Source organism: Hirundo rustica, chromosome 5 (assembly GCF_015227805.2).
Source record: "Hirundo rustica isolate bHirRus1 chromosome 5, bHirRus1.pri.v3, whole genome shotgun sequence".
NCBI lineage: Eukaryota > Metazoa > Chordata > Aves > Passeriformes > Hirundinidae > Hirundo > Hirundo rustica.
In genome coordinates, this window is record NC_053454.1 from 32,342,905 (window position 1) to 32,366,056 (window position 23,152).

The 23,152-nt window shown below is 43.8% G+C and overlaps 1 protein-coding gene across 2 annotated transcripts in view; it reads left to right on the forward strand.

The window, feature by feature from the left end:
* ENPP6 (ectonucleotide pyrophosphatase/phosphodiesterase 6) overlaps window positions 1-16,356 on the forward strand; it is a 33,760-nt gene extending 17,404 nt beyond the window's left edge. Inside the window, exons 4-9 of one of the 2 annotated variants that reach the window (XR_005701093.2) lie at window positions 3,293-3,434; window positions 4,300-4,479; window positions 6,731-6,868; window positions 10,900-11,023; window positions 11,821-13,312; window positions 16,242-16,356. Coding sequence is in view for 1 of the 2 variants with exons in the window: in XM_040065572.2 (XP_039921506.1) it covers window positions 3,293-3,434; window positions 4,300-4,479; window positions 6,731-6,868; window positions 10,900-11,023; window positions 11,821-12,044 (808 nt within the window). In the remaining variant the exon portion in view is untranslated. Of the gene's footprint in view, window positions 1-3,292; window positions 3,435-4,299; window positions 4,480-6,730; window positions 6,869-10,899; window positions 11,024-11,820; window positions 14,573-16,241 lie in introns of those variants that run through there. The other variant, XM_040065572.2, reaches the window with a different exon arrangement.
* The last annotated feature ends 6,796 nt before the right edge of the window (window positions 16,357-23,152 follow it).

Sequence of the window (23,152 nt, forward strand, 5' to 3'; positions counted from 1 at the left end):
TGTTGCTCCCAGTCGCACACTGGGTCCTGCTGCACAGATGCTCACAAATAAGTGTTTGCAGCCTGGGCTTAGACAGCAGGTGTCTGAGACCATGTGAGAGGTTTTATCCTGAAATTACTTAGCTTAGATTTAAAAAAAGTTACCTGCATGTGACATGAGGAAGCCATATGTTCCATAGGAGGCTTTCCGGAGCTTTTGCAATGCTTTTAATTTAGTGAATAAAAAAGGGAATGGAAGATGTAATACATAAACCCAGAATTACAGTGGAAAGTGGTCTGGTATAATTTTGGGATGGGTCAAGATATACTTAAAGCTTCTTGCCTTGTTTCTGTGAAGCACAGTGTATAAGGCTGCTCAGTGCTGTTTTTCAGCTCTGTAATTGTGAACATGGTTAAAAATGAGGCACAAACTGTTAAAAGTACCAGCCCTTCAAGCTGTTATTTTGGGTAGCTGGAGAGTTTCAATAGCTAATTCAGTCCAAGCCACAAGGCTACCTGTTGCTGTCTGCGGTGGAAAAGGAAGGGAATGCAACAGTGTTGGTGGAACAGTTTGCAAGAGGTGAAAGCTGATGATTTCAAGAGAAGTACAAATCCCTGCCACCAAGATATTTGTCATAAATAACAGCTACAGTCTTCTGAACTGCCTAAATTCTACAGATCATCCCAGCACTGCAGGAGGTCCTGTCTCTGGTGTCTGCTTACACACCATCCCTGGTGAATTTCTTCCCAAGTTCTTTTTCTTTAAACTAAGTGCCCTGTCTGCAACAAGGCAGGAAAGAGGAAAAAGGAATCATCTTAGATAAAATTAGTAATCAGGTTTGGGTATAAACACTGCAGTGACTAAAAGTAAGAAGGGAAGACAGAGAATGAACAGATTAAAATCCGGTAGGTTTTCTTTATTCTTTCTCTCATCCATCCTCTTTGTTTATTTCTTTAAGATTTAGAAGAAACACTTCCACGCTGCTGAGCCAGCCCATAAGAAGTAATGCCTCTGAAATGCTTTTATTGTAGGCATATTCATTTAGCAGGATTTAGCATCTCTGAGTAGAAGAGTCTGGAGCTTGTCATCTATATCTTTTGCAAGTGCTTTTGTCTTTTGAAGCTGTTCAAAGGATGGCAAATGCAATCCTTTCCACACCCTGGGTAATTGGAAAAGCCCATTAGGCTGAGACTGTCCTTTGCTATTTGTGAGAAAACAGCCTGTGGCAAGGGCAGTCTATTGCCTGGAGCAGTGCCTTGCCCAGTAGCCCTAATGGCAGGTAGTAGTAGTTGAAGAACTGCACTTAGGCTCCCACCATTAGCAAACTTTGCAGGGACTCCAAGGTAGAGAAGTACATAACTCACCAGGGAGCCACCGAGCTTCTCTTGCAACAAAAGGAAATCATCCTTCAGCAATATTCTCCAGTCTCTTCAAACAGGTGCTTCAAGACCACTATTTGGACCAAGAATATTCAACACAAAGTCAAGCTTTTGTTTTTGGCAAGTGAAACTAAAACCTCCCTTGCGTCTTTTCAACAACTGTAACTTAAGGGCTGTTGTAATCTACCTACCTTCCTGGAGAGGTGTCATGAAGTCTGCATTGTACTTCCAAAGTGTGCTGGTAGAATATAAAATACTTATTGGCATTGCCATCAAGCTGTCCACTTTCTTCAGCAAACTTTTCTAAGTGATTTATTTGGAAAGTTACTGGTGATGGAAGAAGACAGGACTAACAGAAAGACAGAATACTTCTCCCATGCAAGCCATGATAAGGGTTTTCATAGAAAGGTAGAAAAACCTTTCTTTTTTTTTTCCCCATAGAAAAACAGGCAAAAATGTAAACAAAATCAAACTCCAGACATGCTGTACCAAATCCTGCAAACTCATAAGCATGCTGCATTACTGGAGCTTGTCCCATTGAAGTAATTAAATATTCTTCCTTGCAGCACTGAGCCCTCATTGGGAAATCTTAGCACAGCCCAAATGAGATCACTTGTTTTATGCAATAAATCTCTTTCTTAGCTTCTATCTTGATCAAAATGATCATTTACTTACAGGTGAGAAATCATAAATTAGTTTAAGTATCTCATAATACAGGCACCGCAGAAGAAGAAAACTATTTCAGTAGGTTCAATGAGTGCATATGCAATAGAGAAATTACAAAGTTAAATTTTAGAAAATAATTTATGCCTAATACAGATGGAAAATATTGCTTAAAATGAAACTGAGGAGAGGGGAGGGCTGTTTCATTTAAATTATTTTAAAATCTTGAAGAATGAGGAACCACACTGTTCTGCAGGGCCAGCAGTGGAGAAATTCTCACCACAGCAGATAACTTCAGCTCCTCACAGGACTGCTCCTCTGAGGCCTTCTGCAAACTGAGAAATGCAAATGACAGACCCTAATTCATTCACTCAGTCCCTCACCTCAGATTTTGCCTCCCCTGTCGCACTCATTTTACCAGACCACCCAGGCGTCTTTGATCAGAGATGGTGGACTAACAAATCTTTTCGTAGGGATCTTGATACGATAAGCACATGTAATACGGATGGCACACTCTGCCATATCTTAAGTACAACACAAAAAGACTGGGTTCGAACCTCATGAGTATAGGCTTGTGATTTTATCCACACAACTTCTCTCAGGGAGATTTACAGTGAACGGTAAAGTGGTCATGAAAATGAAATTAAGCACTGATGTGTGTGCTATCCCCACTAATTAGGCTGAGAACAATCAGTGCAAAGAAGTGTGATCAGCTAAACTTGTGCAATTTCGAGATTACTTTAGTTTCCCTTGCTCATGTTCCTGAACAAAACCTCCCTTCTAAAATCTCATCCCAGTTCACACTGCTCGGTATTTTGTAAGGCAGAGCACATCCTGAGTTGAACTCCGTGATTTGGAAGACCTCACACAGGAGAAAGCCAGAAGTGCCAAACTTTAATTAAAGCACATTTGACTGGTAATTCCCATAATCCCTTTAACAGGGGCATTCAGCACAGAAATCAGAATTTCTTTGTTATTAAAGGGGAAGCTGCCTTCATAATTCAAAGAGGTTAATATAGGACTGCCAGGCCAGCCTATGCTTGCACATGGCAGTTTCCACCTGCTGCCTCTGATGCGAGTCTCAGGCAAACTCACTGGGCTCAGGGTGTGAACAATGAGCCCAGCAGTGCAATAGGTGGTACGACAGCACAGGCTGGAAGCAGAAAATGGGGTTTTGTGGCTCTACACGCTGGTGAAGACAACAATGCCAGCAGCCAGGAAGCCTCCATATGTATCAGCCTTTCACTCCTTGCCCTCTCTCCCACACCCAGCAACAACAGCGCCGAGATGGCCGCGGTGTACTACGAGCGCATTGATGTGGAAGGTCACCACTACGGCCCCACGTCCCAGCAGAGGAAGAACGCTTTGAAGGAAGTGGACAAAGCCTTGAGCAACATGATCTCACTCATCAAGGTGAGTGGCATCCATAACCCCAGCTCCTGGGTGCCTTTGGAAAAGGCTTTTAAAACTGGCCTTTTTGGCACTGCTGGGAGCCTATTTAATACCTGTAACCGAATGTAGTGGTTGTAGATTTTTATTTCCTGAGAAACAGGCTGCTGACATCACGTGGAAGTCGCGGCACCATTACCCTGATTATTCTTTTCATTGATGGCATTATAACCCTCCTGGTGGATTTATACCAGTAGCCCCAGGAAATCACAAACCAATATATGTGTTGCTCTGTTTATGACTTGTGTTGCCAGCTGAACTTTATTGTAAGTGAAGGAATCAAAACTGTGTGTTTCCTAAGGTTCGTGGAATCAGACGATTAACTTTCATAGTGGTTTTTATGACAGTATTCAGAACTCTGTACTTCAAACTTGGTTTTAAAAAAGCATTATCAAAATGATTTTGCAGTGAGAAAATCTTTTGGGTAAATGGCAATTCTATGAATATTTCTGACAATGATAAATGCATGTCGAAGTTTTTACGTATTTCACTGAAGAGAGGGATATGTATCATCAATTTCACTAAATATTAAAAGCTCTAATGCTAAGTGCTCATGTTCGGGAGGGAAAGAGAAACACCCCATCCACAAGTGGTATCGTAGCAAAATTGCTGTGTGGACTTGTTTTGGAAAAATTCTGGTGCTGACCTCTCAGACTCTTCCACAGCAGCAAGTAAAAGTGGATGTCCACCACTATGGGTAGATGTGATCCACCACATTCGTAGATGTGATCCTTCTGGCTAACTTCCACAGAATCAGTGGAGGATATATATTTTCCAGCAGACAAAGCTCTTACATGGCCCTAAAAGTTGTCATGCACTTTCTTCACAGAGAAAAGGCCTTCAGAATGATATCAACGTCCTCCTCTTCTCTGATCATGGGATGACAGACATCTCTTGGGCAGATAAAGTGATTGAGCTGAAAAACTATATCAATATGAGTGATACTATACAAATGAAGGACCGAGGTCCTGTTGTGAGCCTCTGGCCAGCTCCAGAGAAGCATGCAGAGGTGAGTACAGCCTAGTTGCACCTCTCAGTTTTTATGCCAATTGTGTCTTCCATTTTCTCTTAACTTCCAAATACTGCTCTCAGAGAGGTGTGCAAAATCCAGCTCTTATCAGGAGTCAGACTTGGATCCTGTGACATCCTTGTGATGCTGATTTCCAAAGGAAAGTCACAACAAGCATATTAAAAACCATGAACTCTCAGTGTTATATGGCAAAACCACATGTTTTTAAGCCCCACTCCTATTAGCTTCTGATAAATAACTAAAAGATTTTAGCTGAAAATGCACTTTTAGGATTTTATATATATTAGTCAATTTATTGACACTAGCTAGGATTTTCAGATGATCTGGAGCAGGTTCAGGCATTCATATTCCAGTAAACTCCCACTGGGGAACCAACTCCATTAGACCAGAATTGCAAAAAATATTTTTTTATAATATTTTCCTTGGAGTAATTTTTGATGAAGCATATTGGATTGAGTCAACCATGAAAGCTCAATGCTAGAACTACAGGATTTTGAGGGATAAAAATTAATAGAGAAAAAATTTGAGAAGAATGAAAATGTAGTTTCTCTGACTAATAGACTAGGGCATTATAGTCTAACCAGAAACCAATACATGAGAAGTCATTGCTGCTGTCCTCAGGATATGGATGAGTGGATGTACAAAACTGGCAAGCCATTCCCAGGCAAATAGTTTTGGTTTCTACATTATATTTTATCCAGTTACAGTATATTGTAGCCCATGCAATTTTTTTAAAGATTATATTTGCTGATCTTTGCACCCAAATGGTCTCTTCAGGAATTGTGTGTCTGTGATATTGTGAATATTGCAAATTAGTGCCAGAACTGAAAGTTTTCTTAGAGGCATGCATGAGCAATTCACTTGCAAGTGCATCACAGGGGATCACAGCACTGATACGTTTAACCCAGAGCTCCCTGTTTTTGTAGGCTGGACCCTCAAACAGGCACATTGCAACTTCACACAGTCACTGGGTATCGTCCCACAAAGCTCTTCAGCACATCTTCTCTCTCATTAAACAGTATTCCTAAGGAGAAAAAGTACAATGCCTTATATGATGGCTTTGTTTCCTTCCTTCATTCATTTCCTTATAGGATTTCTTACTGGAGGCCTGCTTTTTAAACAAAATAAAGTTGATTTTCACTTTCCCAATAGCTAGACTCTCTATTTCTAATGAATTTTAAAGAGCTATGTTTATGAGTTGGAGTGTATTATGATATAGTGGTTATCCTCTCTAAGAATTACCCCATTTCAAGGCACCAGAAGTACTGGTGACCACTCTCTAGCCCTGGTCATGGTGGGAGGAATTGTGCCATCACACCCTGGTGCTGTCCTTATGGTCACTGCACATCCGTGCGTGTATCTGGGGCAGATATACACACAAGGGTGACTTAGCTGAAAGGCTAGTGAAGAACATTTCATTCTTTGAAGAACTGAGCTATTTATTCCTGAAGATTATTTATATTTAACTTGTTAAAGAACAATATAGACTCTGGGAACTCCAATAGCTGCATTCTCTTTGGCATATGAACATCTTTTTCAGGCGTTTAAAATCTATTTTCTGAATAATCTGGGGTGTAATGACATTTGTGGGTGATTATATTCCAGACAGTATGATTAATATTAATAAACCACTTGCATGGCATTGTGCAGATTCAAAGCTGCAGGCTTTGGCTAATTAATCTCACATCAGATAACTAATGAAGCAGATAACGGAGCACTATCAATCCTTTGTAGTGATTGACTGTAAGTGCAAGAAACACAGGTGAGGTGACATTCATCCTCCACTCAAGAGCACAAAGAGGGAATGAGTGGCCGATGCTAAAGACGATATCGCTTTTCCACGTCTGTGCACAGTCCACACGGTGTCTTTGAGTGTCTCACCACTGCACTCAGCGCCTCCTGTGCTGGTGTGCTTTCTCCTGGTCTGTTTCTGGAGGCTGGTACACTTACATGTATTCATTTGTGAATGTGTGTATTATAAATACACATAACGCATGAATCCATGCATTCCTATGTGTTTGTGATCCGAGATTTCAGAATCTCCTAACCCACATAAGCAGGTTTTGTCCAACCATTATCTTTGCACAGGCCAAGTCCTGGTTTGAATGTGCTGATGATTAGCCATTACAGGGGATTATCCATTTTGCAAATTCAGGTGTTTTCGTGTACCCACGAGTGTATCTATGATCTTTACAGCTATGTAGTGTCCTAACATTCATTTGTTTTGCAGATATATCAAAAATTGAAAGCTGTGGAACACATGGATGTTTATAACATAGAGGATATTCCAAACAGGTTTTTCTACAAAAAAGGAAAATTTGTGTCTCCACTAACTCTCGTGGCTGAAGAAGGATGGTTCATAGTAGAGGTAAAGTATAGAAGCAGAATACTTAGGCAGGAGTGTAAAAAGGTGCAATATATTGCTGATCATTGAGTTAGAGTCAATGGACTGACTACAAAACTAATGTCAGATTCTGCTGCGTGCTTAAAATAACTCAAAGGTATTGCAGCTGTCCTAAAGGCAGACAGTTAAATAGTCAAGCCTCTTTTTTCTCTGTTGTCATAAAGCAGTTGTTCTAGTATTTCACATTCTTCTTCCCCCTGCCATCTACCTTCATTTCAGGCACAAAGATTGTTTTCATTTCAAATCATTATCTCTCCATTCAGTAGTGCCTTGTGGCAATTTTCCCTTTTGCCTGGCTTTCCTCCCATCAGACTGTCCTAAAAAATGCCCCATTTCTCCCAAGCCCACCAGTCTCAAAAGGGTCAGCCTGGAGATTTACTCCTCAGAGATGCCCAGTGCACACACTGAAAACCTGGGAACTTGTTAAGCAGAGAACCCAGACATGAAGAGATTTTTTCATACTAACTTATTTTCTTACTATAAATTGTTATTGTTATTTTGTGCTTGTGTCACTACTGGGCACCTCCACATTGCAGATACTAATTGCAGCTCAGCTCAGAGGGTGAGACAACTGGGTGTCTTCTAAGGAGGTAAACCGAGCAGTGGTATTAAGTGATTTGCCCAAGGCCATATGTGAAGTCAGTAAGCTGGCAACAGAACCAAGGAGCCCTTGGTTTCTTTTATGTCCCAGCATAGTCAGTGCACTTCGTTGCCTTGCAGGTTATTGTAACTCAGCTGAGCATCTTCTTTCATGGCCTTCAGAGCTACTGCTCATCAGGCTTTGCTCAGGACAGTCCACAGTCCACTACCACATTTCTCACTAGCCAACCTGAGTTTAACATAATAGTTTCTACAGCTGAATAAAAATGCACCTCTAAAAAAACCTGATGGCTTTTGAATACAGCTGGGTGAGTACATTTCCAATTAAAAAAAAAAAAAAAAAAAAAAAAAAAAAAAAAAAAATTATAAAAAGCCAGAGTTAAGATTTAGACAGGTGAAGTAGGAATCTGAAACATTTTTTGCAAAATTATTTTAAAAAATTACAACTAAACTCTTTTGCACAAAAGTCCAATACAGAACATTTTTACATATTCTGTGGAAAATAAAAAGCACTTAAAAAATCATTGAAACTCTGACAAACCTTAATAACAGTGCAGCAAACACTGCTGCTATGATAATTATTTCTGTCTCTCTGCCCATTCCTTCCAATTGTTTCTGATTTTCAAGAATGTCCTCTCATTAATGCTGTCAGATTTTCCTTCTCTTCTGTACATTTTCATTATCTGTGAATGGGATATGAAAATGAAAGTTTCCTGTCATATTTTTAAAGAAATGACTGAGCCTTCTATTATACTTCCTCCCAAACCACTGAAGAGAGGATGTGCAGCTCTTCCCTGTCATGCTCCCAGGGTTTTTTAACTCTCTGTTGGCTAGTGGATAGCTAAAAGCTGTTTGAAAAAGGGGATTGTGGTGGTGGTGGTTTTTGAAAGAGACAAAGAGGCTGTATCTGGAAAGCTGTTTTCCTCATCACAGAGCATAGGAACTAAAGCCCACCTACCTTTTGGTTAAAGCAGGATGAGGAGGGATTTCCTGCTGTACCAAAGCTGATCTGCTTATATCATCTTGTTCCCTTCACACGAGTGAGTGGTGCCCAACCTTTGGGCCAAAGATCCCCAGCTGCTCTCCTGTGTGCAACAATGGTGTTAGCCTTCAGGGCTGCATGTCCCCTCCGTACCCATCCCAGGGTATTTTCCCAACATTTAGGGATCAATTGCAGCACATTTTCTAACCATGTACAAGCAGGGGAAAATCCATTGTCTGCAGTCTCAGATATGCCTGTTTCATCTTTGACAAGGATCGCTAGCCCAGGCTTAGTCTGAGTATGAAAAATTATGTCTTGGACGAGTTCTTCATCCCATTTGGACTTGCCAGGCAGGCACATTAGTGTGCTGCCAGTGTCCTGGGCACAGAGAAGATCCTGGAGTTTGTGGGGTCTGCTGTAAGGCAGAGCCTGATCTTCCAGAAGGGCAGTGCTGGGACGCTTGCACAGCCCTGTCCCTCAAGGTATTGCTGTTAGTGGCTCCATTTTATGAGCTCTGGCTTCAGCTGCAGTTGTGAAAGTTAGTAGCATGTTTTCTGACTCAACTGGCACCAGAAATTATGGAAATGACTGTGCCTTTGAACATTCTGTTGCAAGTAGGTGTCTCCTGATATCTGGGTGGGTTATGGAAAGAACACTACCTCCTCCTGCATTTAATATTTCTGGGGAAGCAACTGTGTCCAGGACATCTGCTAGGACCATGGAGGGGTGTAGGTATGGCAATGTCATGATGCTGCCGAAGAACCACCACAAATTTAATGTGACTTCACATGTCTGAAGCTGATGCTGGCAAATGCTGTGCAGATTGCCTGATGGTGAGCAGCACACGTAATCCCCAGCAATTACAGGAAGCTACGGCATAAGGAGGTGCTAGGTAGGAAGACGAGGAGTGGTCTGTTTTATCCTTGGTTTGCTCTGAGCAGAGAAATAGATGGGGTGAGGGAAAGAAATTTGTTAGCTAAAATAGTTTCATTTAATCTGGAACAGATTACCCAGAGAAGTGTGGGGTTGCTCTCACTGGAAATGTTGAAGAACAGTCTGGATGCAATCCTGTGCAATGTGATCTAGGACAACTCTGCTTGAGCAGGGAGGTTGGACCAGATGATCCACTGTGATCTCTTCCAACCTGACCCATTCTGTAGTATTCTGGAATTATCTGCTACATTTGCCGTGTATTATACATGAAGAAGCAGGGTGTTCCCCTGGAAAATATTTGGAAGAGCTACACCTCTCAGCCATCACTACTGCTGTCCTCAGTGCACAGTCAATTTTCTTTCTTAAGGAAGAAGACAAAAATCATACAAAATAAATGTTTATAAAAGGAAAGGGATCTTCAGTTAATCTGCTGCGCTATCTGCAGGAGCTGCGGCACCATTCGCCCGAAGTGGGAATGTGGGAAACTATTTTAGGACATCTTCCATCCTCCTGTGCCCTAGTGTGAAAACCAGACCTGGACACTCCAGAGGACTGTGCAGCTTCTTCTCTGTAATTATCAGAGAAATTGATGTCATGGGTCTGATGAACTGTCAGTTGATGTTCTTTGTTTAAGTGAAATTCCTGCCATAGTTCTGGGGCAATGTGGAGTGCCACATCTGTCTGCTGCTATCCCTAAGGAGCATGGGACAGGAGAAACTCATGGACAGGTTGGTTTTGGTTTTGTTGGCATTTTGATCAGCCCTAGGGCCTGCTGCTCTGACAGATATGGCACTGTTGTAGGTAAGAGCTGTTAATACAAAGCAGGAGAAAGTAAGGAAAGAATTTAAAAGTACATCTTAAGTGCAGTATGGGCTAGGAAGAACAAGATTTATAATGACAAATAAATAAAGCATAGATCCACTGAGCAAGGAAATAAAACAGAGTCTAGGCCACAGAGAGTGGGACTGTCTCAAGTCAGAGCCAGTGTTCCCTAAAACAAACCTCATTTTTTTGAAAACAAGTAGGGAGAAGAAATAATAATTAGAAAATAATCTAGTAGGGGTGATATTTGTATTGTTAGGCTGACTAGTCAAATGGAGGAAAAAATGACTTAATTTTCTAAGGTGTCAATGGCATGTGGGGCAGAACAACACCCCAGTAAACCCATGGAAGTGCGTGACGCTGGGTGGGAGAGCAGCGCTGCAGGCATGGGGAGAGGAACAGCACCTCGCTCACACCTGTCACATATGACTGTGGTACTTTGTGCTTGTGGCAGAAATCTACATGAGTTGTCCTCCCCTCCCAGCTGGGAGCTGGTTACTCTCTGAGACAGCAGAGCCAGCTGGGGATGAGCTCCTGTGCAGGTCACAGCGCAGTGTGGGGGTCTGACGGGGTGGTAGAGCACACAGAGACACAACATGGCACCCCACGGTGCCCCAGCACAGGCAGGCACTAACCATGCTCTGCTGCTGTCATCCAGAGCAGGGACAAGCTGCCCTACTGGGAGAACGGGACGGGGAGGAAGGAGGCCTGGCAGAATGGCTGGCATGGCTATGACAACGAGCTCATGGACATGAGAGGCTTCTTCCTCGCATATGGACCAGGTACAGCGCTACCATCCCTGCTGTCCCACTTCCCTGCAGCCCCATGGTCCTCACCCCTGCATCCCTGCAGCCCCTGGCATGTCAGGACCCAGATGCAGCACTCTGCGTCACCCAAAACCTTACAAATAGATGGCAGGATTTCCTCACTATGGAGGCTTTGTTGCACTGCATCTATTTTATAGCTGAAGAAACAGGGCAGAGGGATGTGAAGGGATTTAGTTAGCTTCTCTCTGATGTCCCAGTGCAGTTACTATCTCTTTGTCCTGTTTTCTGAAATTTTGGCCCAAACTTTCAATTCTATTTGAAACACATGAATCCTGCTTTTGTTAGGAGATTCAGACTCACTACAGCAGGGCACTTTCTTTGGGAGAGTTGCAGCATACCTCACCCACCTGTCTGATGAGCAGACACGAAACTCCTGTTTCCACTTCATCACGCCCTTTAAACAGGGCAGAGCACCAGGCTGCAACTGCAGAAAGGAGTGAAAGCAGAATGTGCAATACAATCATGTCAGGCTACTACATCTATCAAGCACATACAGTAAAGTAGCTCCTGTACTTGAACATTCAGGGCTTTTTATTTCGTTTTTAGAATAAAATTGGTCTAGAAGTAAAAATAGTGAATGAAATTGTTTAAAATGTTTTTGCTGAGCTATGTTTCAAATTGTATAGCATGCCACATCCCAGCCTGGTGGGTAAGTCCCAAGAAAGGGAAAGGAGCCCTTGCTCCACAGCACCCCACATTCCAGGGGCTGAGCCCCAAGTTGCATGATGCCAACTCCTCTCTTTTGCCTGCAGATTTCCGATCCAACTACCGAGCGCCTCCCATCAGATCCGTGGATGTTTACAACATCATGTGCAGCCTGGCAGGAGTACAGCCACTGCCCAACAATGGCTCCTGGTCCAGGGTGGAGTGCATGCTCCGAAACACAGCCCCCTTGGCACCACTCCCCCCGTGCAGCAGCTGTGTCCTGGCATTAGCTCTGCTCTCCCTGTTCACCAGGCAGATCTTCTCACTGTGATCCCTGAACAGTGTCAGTCAGTGTCACCAGCAACTCCATCCTTCCCTGTTTGTTTTTTTAAAGTTCTTCATTTGAATAATAGCTTCATTAATAGAGTGCTGTCCCTCACTCCTCCATTGTGCGCCACCAGGCATGAATCTGACCCATCCTGCATTTACAATGTTTTTAACATGAAGCCAGGTTTTGTGCTGCTCTAAACACAGCCAGGGACAATGGTGTCACTCGCCTAGATTTACAGCACTGGCAGTGAGAGCAGAATCCTGTCTGGCTTTCCACAAAGTTTTGTGGTGGGTGTACATGGGGATCTCTGAGCATCAAACACATCTCACCCCAGCATCTTTCACTGAGGAGCTCACCCTGGTTCACCATATTGAGGAATTCAGGAGTGGAGACCAACCTCTTTGCCTTTAGCTGGGTTCATCCTGGGTCACCTGCACCTCCAGCTCCACCAGCAGCAGAGCCTCATCTTCTCCTTACAGCTCAAGCCAAGCCCTGTCTATACAGAGACAGCCTTCAAAGAGCCAAGAGTTTTGCTCAGGGACCATAATGCCAAGAGAGGTGGGTCAGCAGGACAGCAGTGAGAACATCCTACTTCTCTCAGCCTTTCCTTCTTTATTTTCCCCAACCAGAGTACTGGCTCTGTCCACTTCCAGGGCCAGGCTTTCCTCACAGACCACAGAGGAAGGGAGGGCTGGGAAAGAGGAAAGTGACAGAAATCCTCCACTTCAAAGCCAGTGGGAAAATGAATAGACATCTGGACACACAAGGGTCAGGAGAACATAGGATGAGGAAGCCTGGCATTTAACAGCTTCTCTGCTTTTCCTGGTGAAGATAATATCATCTGAACACATTTTGATATTTTATACCCAATTGCATTTCTGAGGGTTTTTCAACACTTACTGCTCTTCTTCCAGCTTTTGCTCTCTATACCTCTGCCTGGTGATCAGCACATTTCCCTTTATTCTGCAGCAGGGATAGAGGTCTACACTGATAGACCTCCCACCCTCCCAGCTAATCCTGGTGATTATTTCCATCATGGGCTATCAAGCACAAGCAAAGTTGTAACAGCAAAGTTAAATTAAACAACAGGAGAGGATAGAGCTGTTGCCAGAGGTGCCTTCGGGAGTGTACAGCGCTTTATCTGATATACCTCTGAACCAGGAGCTTTCAGCAACAAACTGCCTTTGGAAGGATTGAGCTCCCTCCCTGTGTAAAACAAACCTCTAGGACTTACTGCTCTTCTGGATCCAGAGACAAGCATGACCAGGGTATGTGTGGTATAGTGCATTTAAGGGTGAATGGTTATACTGTGGGAAAAAAACCAACAAACCAAACACCAAATTAAACTTGACAAAAGACTTCTGTAATAGCTGTAAAGATTTATGTAATGTGTTTTTAAAGCTCAAGTGAACCATCAAATCAATTGGGAGAAAAATGGAAAAAATCAGGCTTTGTTATTAGACTGTTGAGTATAAAAGGCAATTTAGTGCTTTCGAAGCATTTGCAGTAGCTGCAAAACAAGCATCTATTGTTCAGAGTTCCCCGTTACTCTTTAATGGACCAGGCTCAATGAAATCACTGGAGCACATTTTTAAAGAAAATAAAACACAACAACAAACTAAAGAAAAACAACAACAACAAAAACATACAAGATAACAAAATTACCAAGTTTTGTCTGAAAATCATCAGGACAGATGCCATCAGTGCCTGCTAACCCATTCCACAATGTGTCATTTTAAGTCTTAACAGCAAGCAGAAACCAAGGTCTTCTTACAGAAGCAATGTTTCAAAAGGTATAAGAGTATATTTGGCCCCTCAGTTATACACACTGAAACTGAAAATAACAAATTGGGTACTTTGAGATGTTCCACAGATGGGCCATGACACATGAAACCAACACTGATCCTTGTGACTACTTTAACTCACTTTTGTCAGTGTCCATGTGCAAATACTGAAGGGTATATCCAATTGCAATATGACTTGTTTGACCTTAATGCAAGCATTGTGTGTATGGTAAAAGATACTTGGTCTATACAAGGAAAATTTGATGGCAGACCTTCAAGAAGCTCACTAGCTTCAGGAGAACTACAGCTCATTATTTTTTGAAAAGTGCATCTTTCTTCCTCAGAAATGTTGTACCTCTGAATCAGTTCACGTTCTCATTCAAAAATCAAGTGTCTTAACTCTTGCCTATTTTTCTGTATACTATGCAATGGAGGTGGGTGTATTTTAAAACCTATTTCTGAATGATGTTTTTATACAATGACTGATTGTGAATGAGTGAATAATCCTAAAAATGGTGTTAGAAAAGTACTTCTTTGTAAATACTGTAAGACTTTTGAAGAAAAAAACAGCCCCAAACCTTCCCTTCAACACTTTGCCTTTCTTGTCTAATTGCTTCATCAAAGTGTGATAAACAGTGTTTGAAGCTTGTGCTGATTAATTATCAGAAAGACTAATGATAACATTGTTTAGAAATGGCAAAGTTGTCAGCATGTAAATTAAGGACATTAAATGCATCACACGAGATGATGTAGCTTGTATATGCAGTCCTTTTTTCCAGATGTATTTCATTGTTTAACCTTTTGAACATCCATTCAGGAACGTGTCATTCACACCAGGCAATGGACAGGACAAAACATTTTGCACTTCTGAGAGAGGTGAGCCCTGGATGCTCTCTCCAGACACACTTCTCTAAGCCCACTGTATCACCATCACATCAGCTTCTTGCACAGAAATTAAGAGCAAGGTCACTGGTATGAAGGTGCACCAGGCTCAGGCTCTCTAGAGCCCCCCTTTCCCAGCAGGAGAGGGTGCAAATGTCAACAAGGCCTCGAAAACCAACGCTACAGGCCTCAAGGACTAGGGGGCTCTACTCCACTCTAAGTTCCACAAACTAACAATGTCCATGGAAGAGACTAATTTAATAGAAATAAGTCTCCAAGCCCACTCCGTAGAATTTATCTCCTTTTCCTTATATTAACTGACCACAGAGCAGGGAGTGGATGATAGAGGAGGACCAGTGCAGGTATGTCAATGGATCCTTTACTTCACAGCAGGACTCCCTCTGAATCTGTAGCATTGCCAAGGTCTGCCAGAGATGCTCCCCTCATGCTCCATGAACACGGGTCCTCGGAAAAGGAAGGTGCTGAGGGACTGCCTGCACAGGAATAAGTCTCAGTCAGCTCCCCAGAACAGTGCCAAAAAAGGCAATTTCACAGCTAAAAAAGCTGAGCCCTTTTTACCAATGACCTTGGTGGCCATGCAAATGGCATGGCTGGCTAAGGCTCAGCAGGTGAGCCCTCCAGCATCCGTCCGGATGCAGCCTGCATTGCCTGCACAGGCTGCAGCCCCGTGGAGACACTTGAGCATTGGCCCAGACCCCGGCCTGCACCGTCCACAAGTACAGACACCTTGCAAATAAGGGGTGAATGAGAAGGTTTTGAGGCGCTGGCCACCTTTCTTCTAACTAATACATCACAATATATCACAAAATCACAGAGTATTCTGAGTTGGAAGGAACCCACAAGGACCATTAAGTCCAACTCCTGGCCCTTCACAGGACCATTTCCAAGAATCACTCCACGTGCCTGAGAGTACTGTCCAAATGCTTCTTGAACTCTGTCAGGCTTGGTGCTGTGGCATGTGTCAGATGCTAACCCATACACCTCAGGGGCAGTGCAGACCAACTGAGCTCTGGCACTGGGAAGCGAAAGGCATTGGAAAAGCTCCATGTAACATTTCCTCACCTTCTTTTCCCTGTAGGGCTGTAGCAGAGAGGGCAGGTCATAGCGAATCCAACAGGAATTTTTTAAAGAAAATATGGCCTAATGAAGAGGAAGGTTTGAAGCCCTGCATTTTAGCATAAGAAGTCTTTAACAGCTGTTTTAAAAGACAACTTTCACACACACGGAAAAACATTTTTTGTATAAGTATTGAAACACATCTAAGTTAAGGGAAGGTTCAAAAACAAGAACATTTCAGAATTACAGTTGACTGGCCACAGTAATTCTCAAGTTTCATAGAGATGGATTGTATGGATTATATGGACTGTATGGATTATTCTGATATTCCAAATACATGGATGTAGAAACCCTAAAAATCCCCTCAGGGAAACTTCCAGGCTTGGCCCTGGGAAGATTTACCATAGGGTTCCCTGCCTAGGCTGAAAGAGACTTCCTTCATGGTGTCTTGCAGAACTACCGCCAATCTACCCTGGATTGCTTCCCTCACCGGGCGCTAACCCTGCCCTCCCCAGTGCTCATCCCTCGTAGCCCTCCAGAGGCTGCCTTGCCCTCAGATCCTGGCCACCGCCCCCGCACCTAACCCCTGAGCACCGCATGGCCTGCACCTTCTGTCCGTGATCCCTTCTCCGTGCTGAAGTAACCCTTGCTGGAAAATACCGCACAGGAGGCCCTTCCTGTCTTTCCTCTGCTGAGGCAGGTATGTGTGCATGGAATTGAAATGGCTGCTCCTGGGGCCTGCTCTGGGCGGCTTCTGAAGGAGACGCTTGGAAAACTTAGCAGCATTTTACAATCCTGCCGCAACGCTACACATGGAAATTGCTATGGACTTAAAAACCAGTATGATGTTATCCCAAATCTGTATCAGTTCAGCTCTGCCAGCCCAGTTTCATCACGAATCCACTCCGAGCTGCCAGGCAGGCTGGTCTGTCCCTAGCCCAGCCAGGTGTTTTATGTATTTTGGGAAACAAAATACATAAAAGCTGGAAGGGGATGGGGGCAGGGGGAGTGAGGCTTCTGTTGCTCTGATTCTTGTGTCCGCTTGCAGCTTGGCTTGAGGTTGAACACAGAATCCTCGGGTCAGATGTCCCAGCAGCGCAGGGACACTGGGAACTCTGAGCTTTTGTCAGCGCAGGGGAACTCTGACTAAATCAGTCACAGGTAGCAATGAAATGATGAGGAGGGATACGAAGAGTGGGCTGAGGTGGGGGAAATTCAGTGTCCGCTTTCCACACCAGCACAGATCAGGGCTTAGCTGAGCTCCAGGGAGCTGACTGTGATCCTCCCTTGGTCACAGCAAATGAGGCATTTTAGTATCAGGATAATATCGGTCCTCAGGAGCAAGGGGCACCAGTGTGTGCATAGCAAATGTTCCTCTGTCCCTCACCAAGGGCTTGCAGGCAGCCAGCCCCAAAATGTCAGCGTTCTCTGCTGGGAACACATGTCCAACCAATTTTCTGTGGCTGCCAGAGTGGGCATTAACACTTCTGTCCTTCCCAAGAAATTAATAATACACTAAAACATTACTCATCACTTAGACATATTGTTTGGTGAATATTAATTAAGCCTCAAAACTGGCTGGAGACACTGTCATTGCTTCCTTGCCAGATAGAAAAAGGGAGGCTGAGGTGGTGTCAGCTGTTGCAAAAGCTTTGGAATGCAGGTCAGGCTTGCAGGGGATCATCTACAATCCCTACTGACCACTCACTCAGCCTGCTGCCCTCACTGGGCTGCCTCCATGCAAAGTCTTCTGGCCACATAGATGTATATAACTGGGCCATGTGTCCATTAGAGGCAGTTTCAACCTTTCTTTAATGGTCCCACATGGTGCTTCTCCTACATCACTAAAACAGCCAGCGCATTGGCATTCACTGTGCCCCCTACTCAGGTGAGTTTTACTCCTGCAAGGACATGAACATACCAAGTGACTCAGCAGGAGCCTGCTTCTGACTTCTGAGAGGTGCCTCAGCCCCTCTACGTGATCCCTGGGCAGAAGAAGGCTCTGACAAATTAAAAATGAATTTTTTGGAAGCACTTACTTGCCTCCCAATGTATCCATCCATCCATCCATCCATCCATCCATCCATCCATCCATCCATCCATCCATCCATCCATCCATCCATCTGTAAATTGCACTGTCCCTTGATACTTTTTCCATGTACTCCACACTGGTGGAGCTTTGGGATGCAAAACTTTGTTTTCTTGCTTGCCAGAGTAGGCAGCAATGTGGTTTTCATCTTACAGCCCATTCACTGTCCGTGAGAATGTGAGGACTGTGGGAGGAGTAGCCCTGCTGCCCACATCCCAACTGAGTCGATTCTGTAAGAGAGAGGGAAAGCAGCCCTTGCCCATCCATGGAGGGATTCTCCAAGCACAACTATAAGGAAATAATTTTGGTCTTAAAAACTAAGATTTTAAAATAGCCTTCAAATAGCAGCTGTGAAAGAGGACAAAAAAAAAAAAAAAAAAAAAAAAAAAAAAGCAGCTGAATCTTTTTAAAGGTGGAATTCAAGCAGTTTATGAGCTGGATTATACAAACTGCATGCTTACACTGCTGCAGGGGCTGGCTGAAACACTCTGAAACATCCCCTCCTGCCTTAATCTCAAGCGGTTTCTTACAACAACACTTCTGACAAAGAAAAATAACTATTTTTTCCCCCTTAAACAGAATAAACTTATGAGGGTACCGAGCTTTCTTTGTGTTTCATAGAACTTCTTTCGTCAAGAACAAATGGGATGAATAAACCCAGGTCCTACGGAGAAGAAGATATTTAATATCCATAATGTGGGGAGCTTTCCAGCAGAAGACAGACTCTGTTTTATGCAGAAATAGCTGAATGCAGCCTGTAAAGGCCTAGCAATTAATCATGCACTTGAAGTAATACAACACACTCATAGAAGCTGAATTTTAAATGCTTGCCACTCCACTTCGGACAGTGACAAATTAAAGCCCCCGCAAAAGCAGGTGTGGCTCTTGAAGAAGCCCTCTGAGGCCAATTAAAAATGGGAAACCAGCTGGTAACTGTGAAGATGTGACAGCCAGGGCAGCTCAGGAAATTAATACAAAGGAGGAGGATAGCAGAATAAATGGTGTAGGAGCTGAGGCAATAGAAACAGGACCTGCTCTCCACAGGGAGTGGCTCCATGGCAGGTGAAGAGCTTCATCACATGGGATGGGCAAAGTAGTGACAGCCACGTATCCCCACTGCCCTGGAGAGCTGCCACAGACAGGCTTCAAATGAATCCCTCACTGAAGGACCCCCCAAAACCAGAGGAACTGCTGCTTTGTGTGTCACATAGTTTCCCCTGGTGCCCAGGACTTGGCTGCGTTCAAGGGTGACTGAAGCAGATGGCCTGGGCACATCTGAAATCGTCAGTGGTACCCTGTGATGGAAAAGGCAAGGGATGAGATCAAGGGTGGATTTACCCAAATCAGCTCCAATGAGCTCCAATCCAACAGGTAATACCCAACCAGGTTTCACATACAGTGCTTCATTGTTCTTGATCAGTTGTCTCCAGTGTTCACTGTTCTGAGTCAGTCAAGAAAATGGTAGTTTGTCCCATTGAAAATACAGAAAATAATTCAGATACATGATAGATTATAAGGAATTTGTCATTTTCCATTAAGGTGTCCTAAATGTGCCCAAAGTATGTATTCTATCACCATCTACATGAAATGTTGAAACTAAGTTGTGCACTACTGTTTCCCGTGCCCCCTCCCTCCAGACCATCTTCTGTTAATGGCCCATCAATGCCGTCCTGCATGACTCATAGATAACTCTCCCCAGGAGCTATCTCTGTTTAATGGGCAATCAAGGACCCATTACAAAACTGATAAAATGGTATCAGTCCATTGTGAGATGCTCCGCCCAGGGGGAGGAGCCAAGCATTCCCACCTGGATATAATCTGGGATTTGGGACAGCACAGGCAGCCTTACCCACTGGATTCCCAGAGGACAAGAGCTACCAGACCTTTCTGCAGGAACACTGCTTCAACAAGACCACTTCATCTGGACTGCTACCACCACGGTTTCAGGTTGTATTCTGACTCTGTCAGTGATCATTTGTACCATTGCATGTGTTTTATTTTATTTTACTTTTTTTCTCTCTCCTATTAAATTGTTTTTTCTGACTTGGAGTCTCTCGCTGGTTTTGCCTTCAAGCCAGCACATAAGGGTACCATTTAGGAAGTGTGAGCAAAATTATAAAAAGTGCCATGCTACAACAAACTATGTATGAGTACAAGCCAGAGCTCCTCGTCCCATTTGGAAAAGGATGTCCCCATGCTTGTCATCACAATTTCTCAGCGCTCTCCCTCACACATCAACTCCTACCCTGCCTTTCTCCACACATCCAGTGTGTGTGTGAGGCATCACTGGGACAGAATTTACTTTCTTCCAAGGTGCAGGCTGGGGGACTGTTTCCATCAGTCTGTTCTTCTAAAGTAATTTGTTAGTATAAATCTCTTTCCTGCTGTGAATTTTATGGACTATTTCTCAGAAAAAGATGTCAGCACAGATCACTATAGATAACATTTTTGTTGGTTTTTCCCCCTTGTCCATAGAAAAGGTGTACTCCTGTTAACATTAAGCTTTGGCATCCTTCCAGGAAGCTGAGCAAAACAGCATTTCATTTGAGACTGCTGATTAAAGGGCAGAGTAGACAGGGTCTTTACCAGTTTCAACCTCTAAATAAAAAGATCTCTCTAGGGAAGGGCTGCTCAGCCATTTGCCTGACTCTGTGAAGCTGGTTATTCTCTTCTCTCTGGTTTTGTTGGCCCTATTTCCAGCACAGTGTTGAAGCATAGGAAATTTTCTGTCTAAAAGGAGCTCTCTTTCTTCCCCTCCAACACTTGCTGCTTGTCACCAGTGTGGGTCGTGGCAGTCCTATCACTGCCATCCTAGCCAGAATGCCAAATAATAAGGCAGGATGGCAGCTTCACTGTGAGAAAGCACCATCCATAGTACCTCTGTACCTGGCACAGGTAGTCCTTGCAGCACAGAAACCCTCTCTGGCCTAACAGCTTTCATATGATAAACACATCCTAAGAGCAAATAAATAATTTTCTAACAAGCCCAGCATCCAGGGTCTCAGCCAAGGACAAGGGCCCCAGCTGGCCAGGAACAAACCCAGCCTCAAAAAAGCAGGAATTTTTTGCCAAAAATCCTGCAAGGGTGGAAGAAAGGATACCGCCAGAGAGAGCCACAAACACAGCCTGAAGCTGTACTGAGGACACAAACAGCAGCTACTGCGTGGAGATGACCTCTGCCAGCATTTTTCCTCTGTTTGAAGGGAGGGTAATGGGCTGCTTTGGAACTGGCAATAGATAAAGATAAGATATGAGATGAATCTTATAAAATGATCTGAACCTGTTCTGCATCCCCCTTCCAGTTCCCCTGACACAGCTAGAAATGGAGAAGCTTCAAGTGAGGTTTCAAAGGTTTCATGTACCAGCATGGTAAACAGAGCCACCTGTAAAACATCCCTGCATCCAAGAAGGGACAAGAGGAGAAGAAATTGCTTGGTGCTCGTCCATCTCCCTTGTGTAATCTGTAGTGTTTGGTGACTGCAGCCACGTGCAAACATCTGTGACGCATCACAGACCTTCTGCTGGAGAGGGTTTTTTTGGACACAAAGTAAGTTTGGAGGCACTCTGTAGGTCTTGCAAGGAAAGGAACAGCAAGCTATTGCATGTATGATAAGAATGGGGGGGTGGGGGGGGGAAGGGAGGAGATTTTATTATAAGACAAATGGGGGCACCATGAGGGTGACCAAAACTTTCAGGAGCAGAAACCTCCTGCGCACATGAGAAGGGGGAGGCTGGTGGGTTGAGACAAACAATAATGACTGTGCCGGAGCAGAGGGGAGCACCTCACCAGGTTTGCAAGATGTGCCCAGTTCCTACCTAGTGGGTGAAGGGTGGCAAGTTGCTCTTTAGACCAGGAGTTAAGCAGGAGTAAGGAGGGCCATTGCACTTGAGCAGCAGAGAGGAGGAGTCCACATGGCAGGACTGCCAGATGGCCTCTACCAGGATCTCTCTCCATCTTTTCCCACAGGGCTTTTTCCAGGACCCCACTCTGCCTAGGAACGGAGGTAAAAGCCCCTGGCTCTTGCTTGTCCTCTCACTAGTGGTACACTACTGAACACACTGGAAGCTGCTACTTTGCAGCTTCCTGACAGAATGACCCTCTTTGGCACTTACAAGGCAATTGTCCTAATTTTACCACCAACAAGCAGAGGGACAAGAGGAAAGAGTTTGAGAGAACTCAAAACCAAAGACTTCAGGTTTGCCTAAGCAAGCAAGCAACCAAAGTATATAACTATTTCAGTGTATGCACAGCCATGTTGGTAAATTTATTTACTGTCTTTGCTTACTTTCATAGCTGGCGGAACAGGGTTAGGCTTTATGTGCTTATTAGGATGAAAGAGAAGAAAAGAGATGTTAAATAAAAGTACTTGGGATTTCCTATTCCTTGTCCCCATTCATCACTTCTCCGACAGCTAGGCTAAAAATAGTTCGCTAAACATGAGGACCTATGGGCATAGAAGAAAGCTGCATATAAACGCAAGCTCAGCCATCTCCACACAGAACCACAGGCAGTTATCAAAGCCCCAGTACCACTGACTGCTCAAAACCCTTCTCTCTTCAAGTACCAGCTACAGTGAACAACAGTGTCAAAGCCTTGGGCTCCTTCCCTGCAGATTAGGAAAGGCTCTAAGTAGAGGCCATTTTCTTCATGTCCATTCTGCAAAGCACAGCTGAATAAACGGTGTTTTTAAGCATTTACCTGAGGCCTTGCTTGATGCCCTGAGGAAGACAGATATGACCTGGTGTTCCAGTACAGTCTGGGGTTTTGTCTTCTCTTTGAGTCCTCAAATCACAGAGATGCTGGACAGAATAGCACAGTCTTTAAAAAATCCAGAGCAGCAGCCAAAAGGAGGCAGAGAACAGAAGGACTAAAATATGGGGGTATATTTACATTCCTAAACATTTTTAAAATTAAAAACTGCAACAGCATGGCTTGAAGGGATGTGCTGAGAGGAGTACCTGCCCTGAAGCAGCTGACCACCTTTTCTTCTCTAAGGTCTTTCTGAGGAGCAGGGAAATGTGAAAGTAATGGAAAAGTGGGAGAAAGACCTCCTAAGATTAGAATGACATTTTGAGAGAGGAGGATGAAAAATGGGCCAGAACTCTCGCGTCAAGTAACATGTAGGGAAAAAAAAAAACAAAAAACAACACCCAACCTCAAGGAGAAAAAAATGTCAAAAAGCAGAAGATGAGGGGATTCAGTAGAAGAATATTATAGAAAACTAGTTGTGAGGAAAACAGTAGACCAGTGAAACAGTTAAGAGGCTGATGGAGAA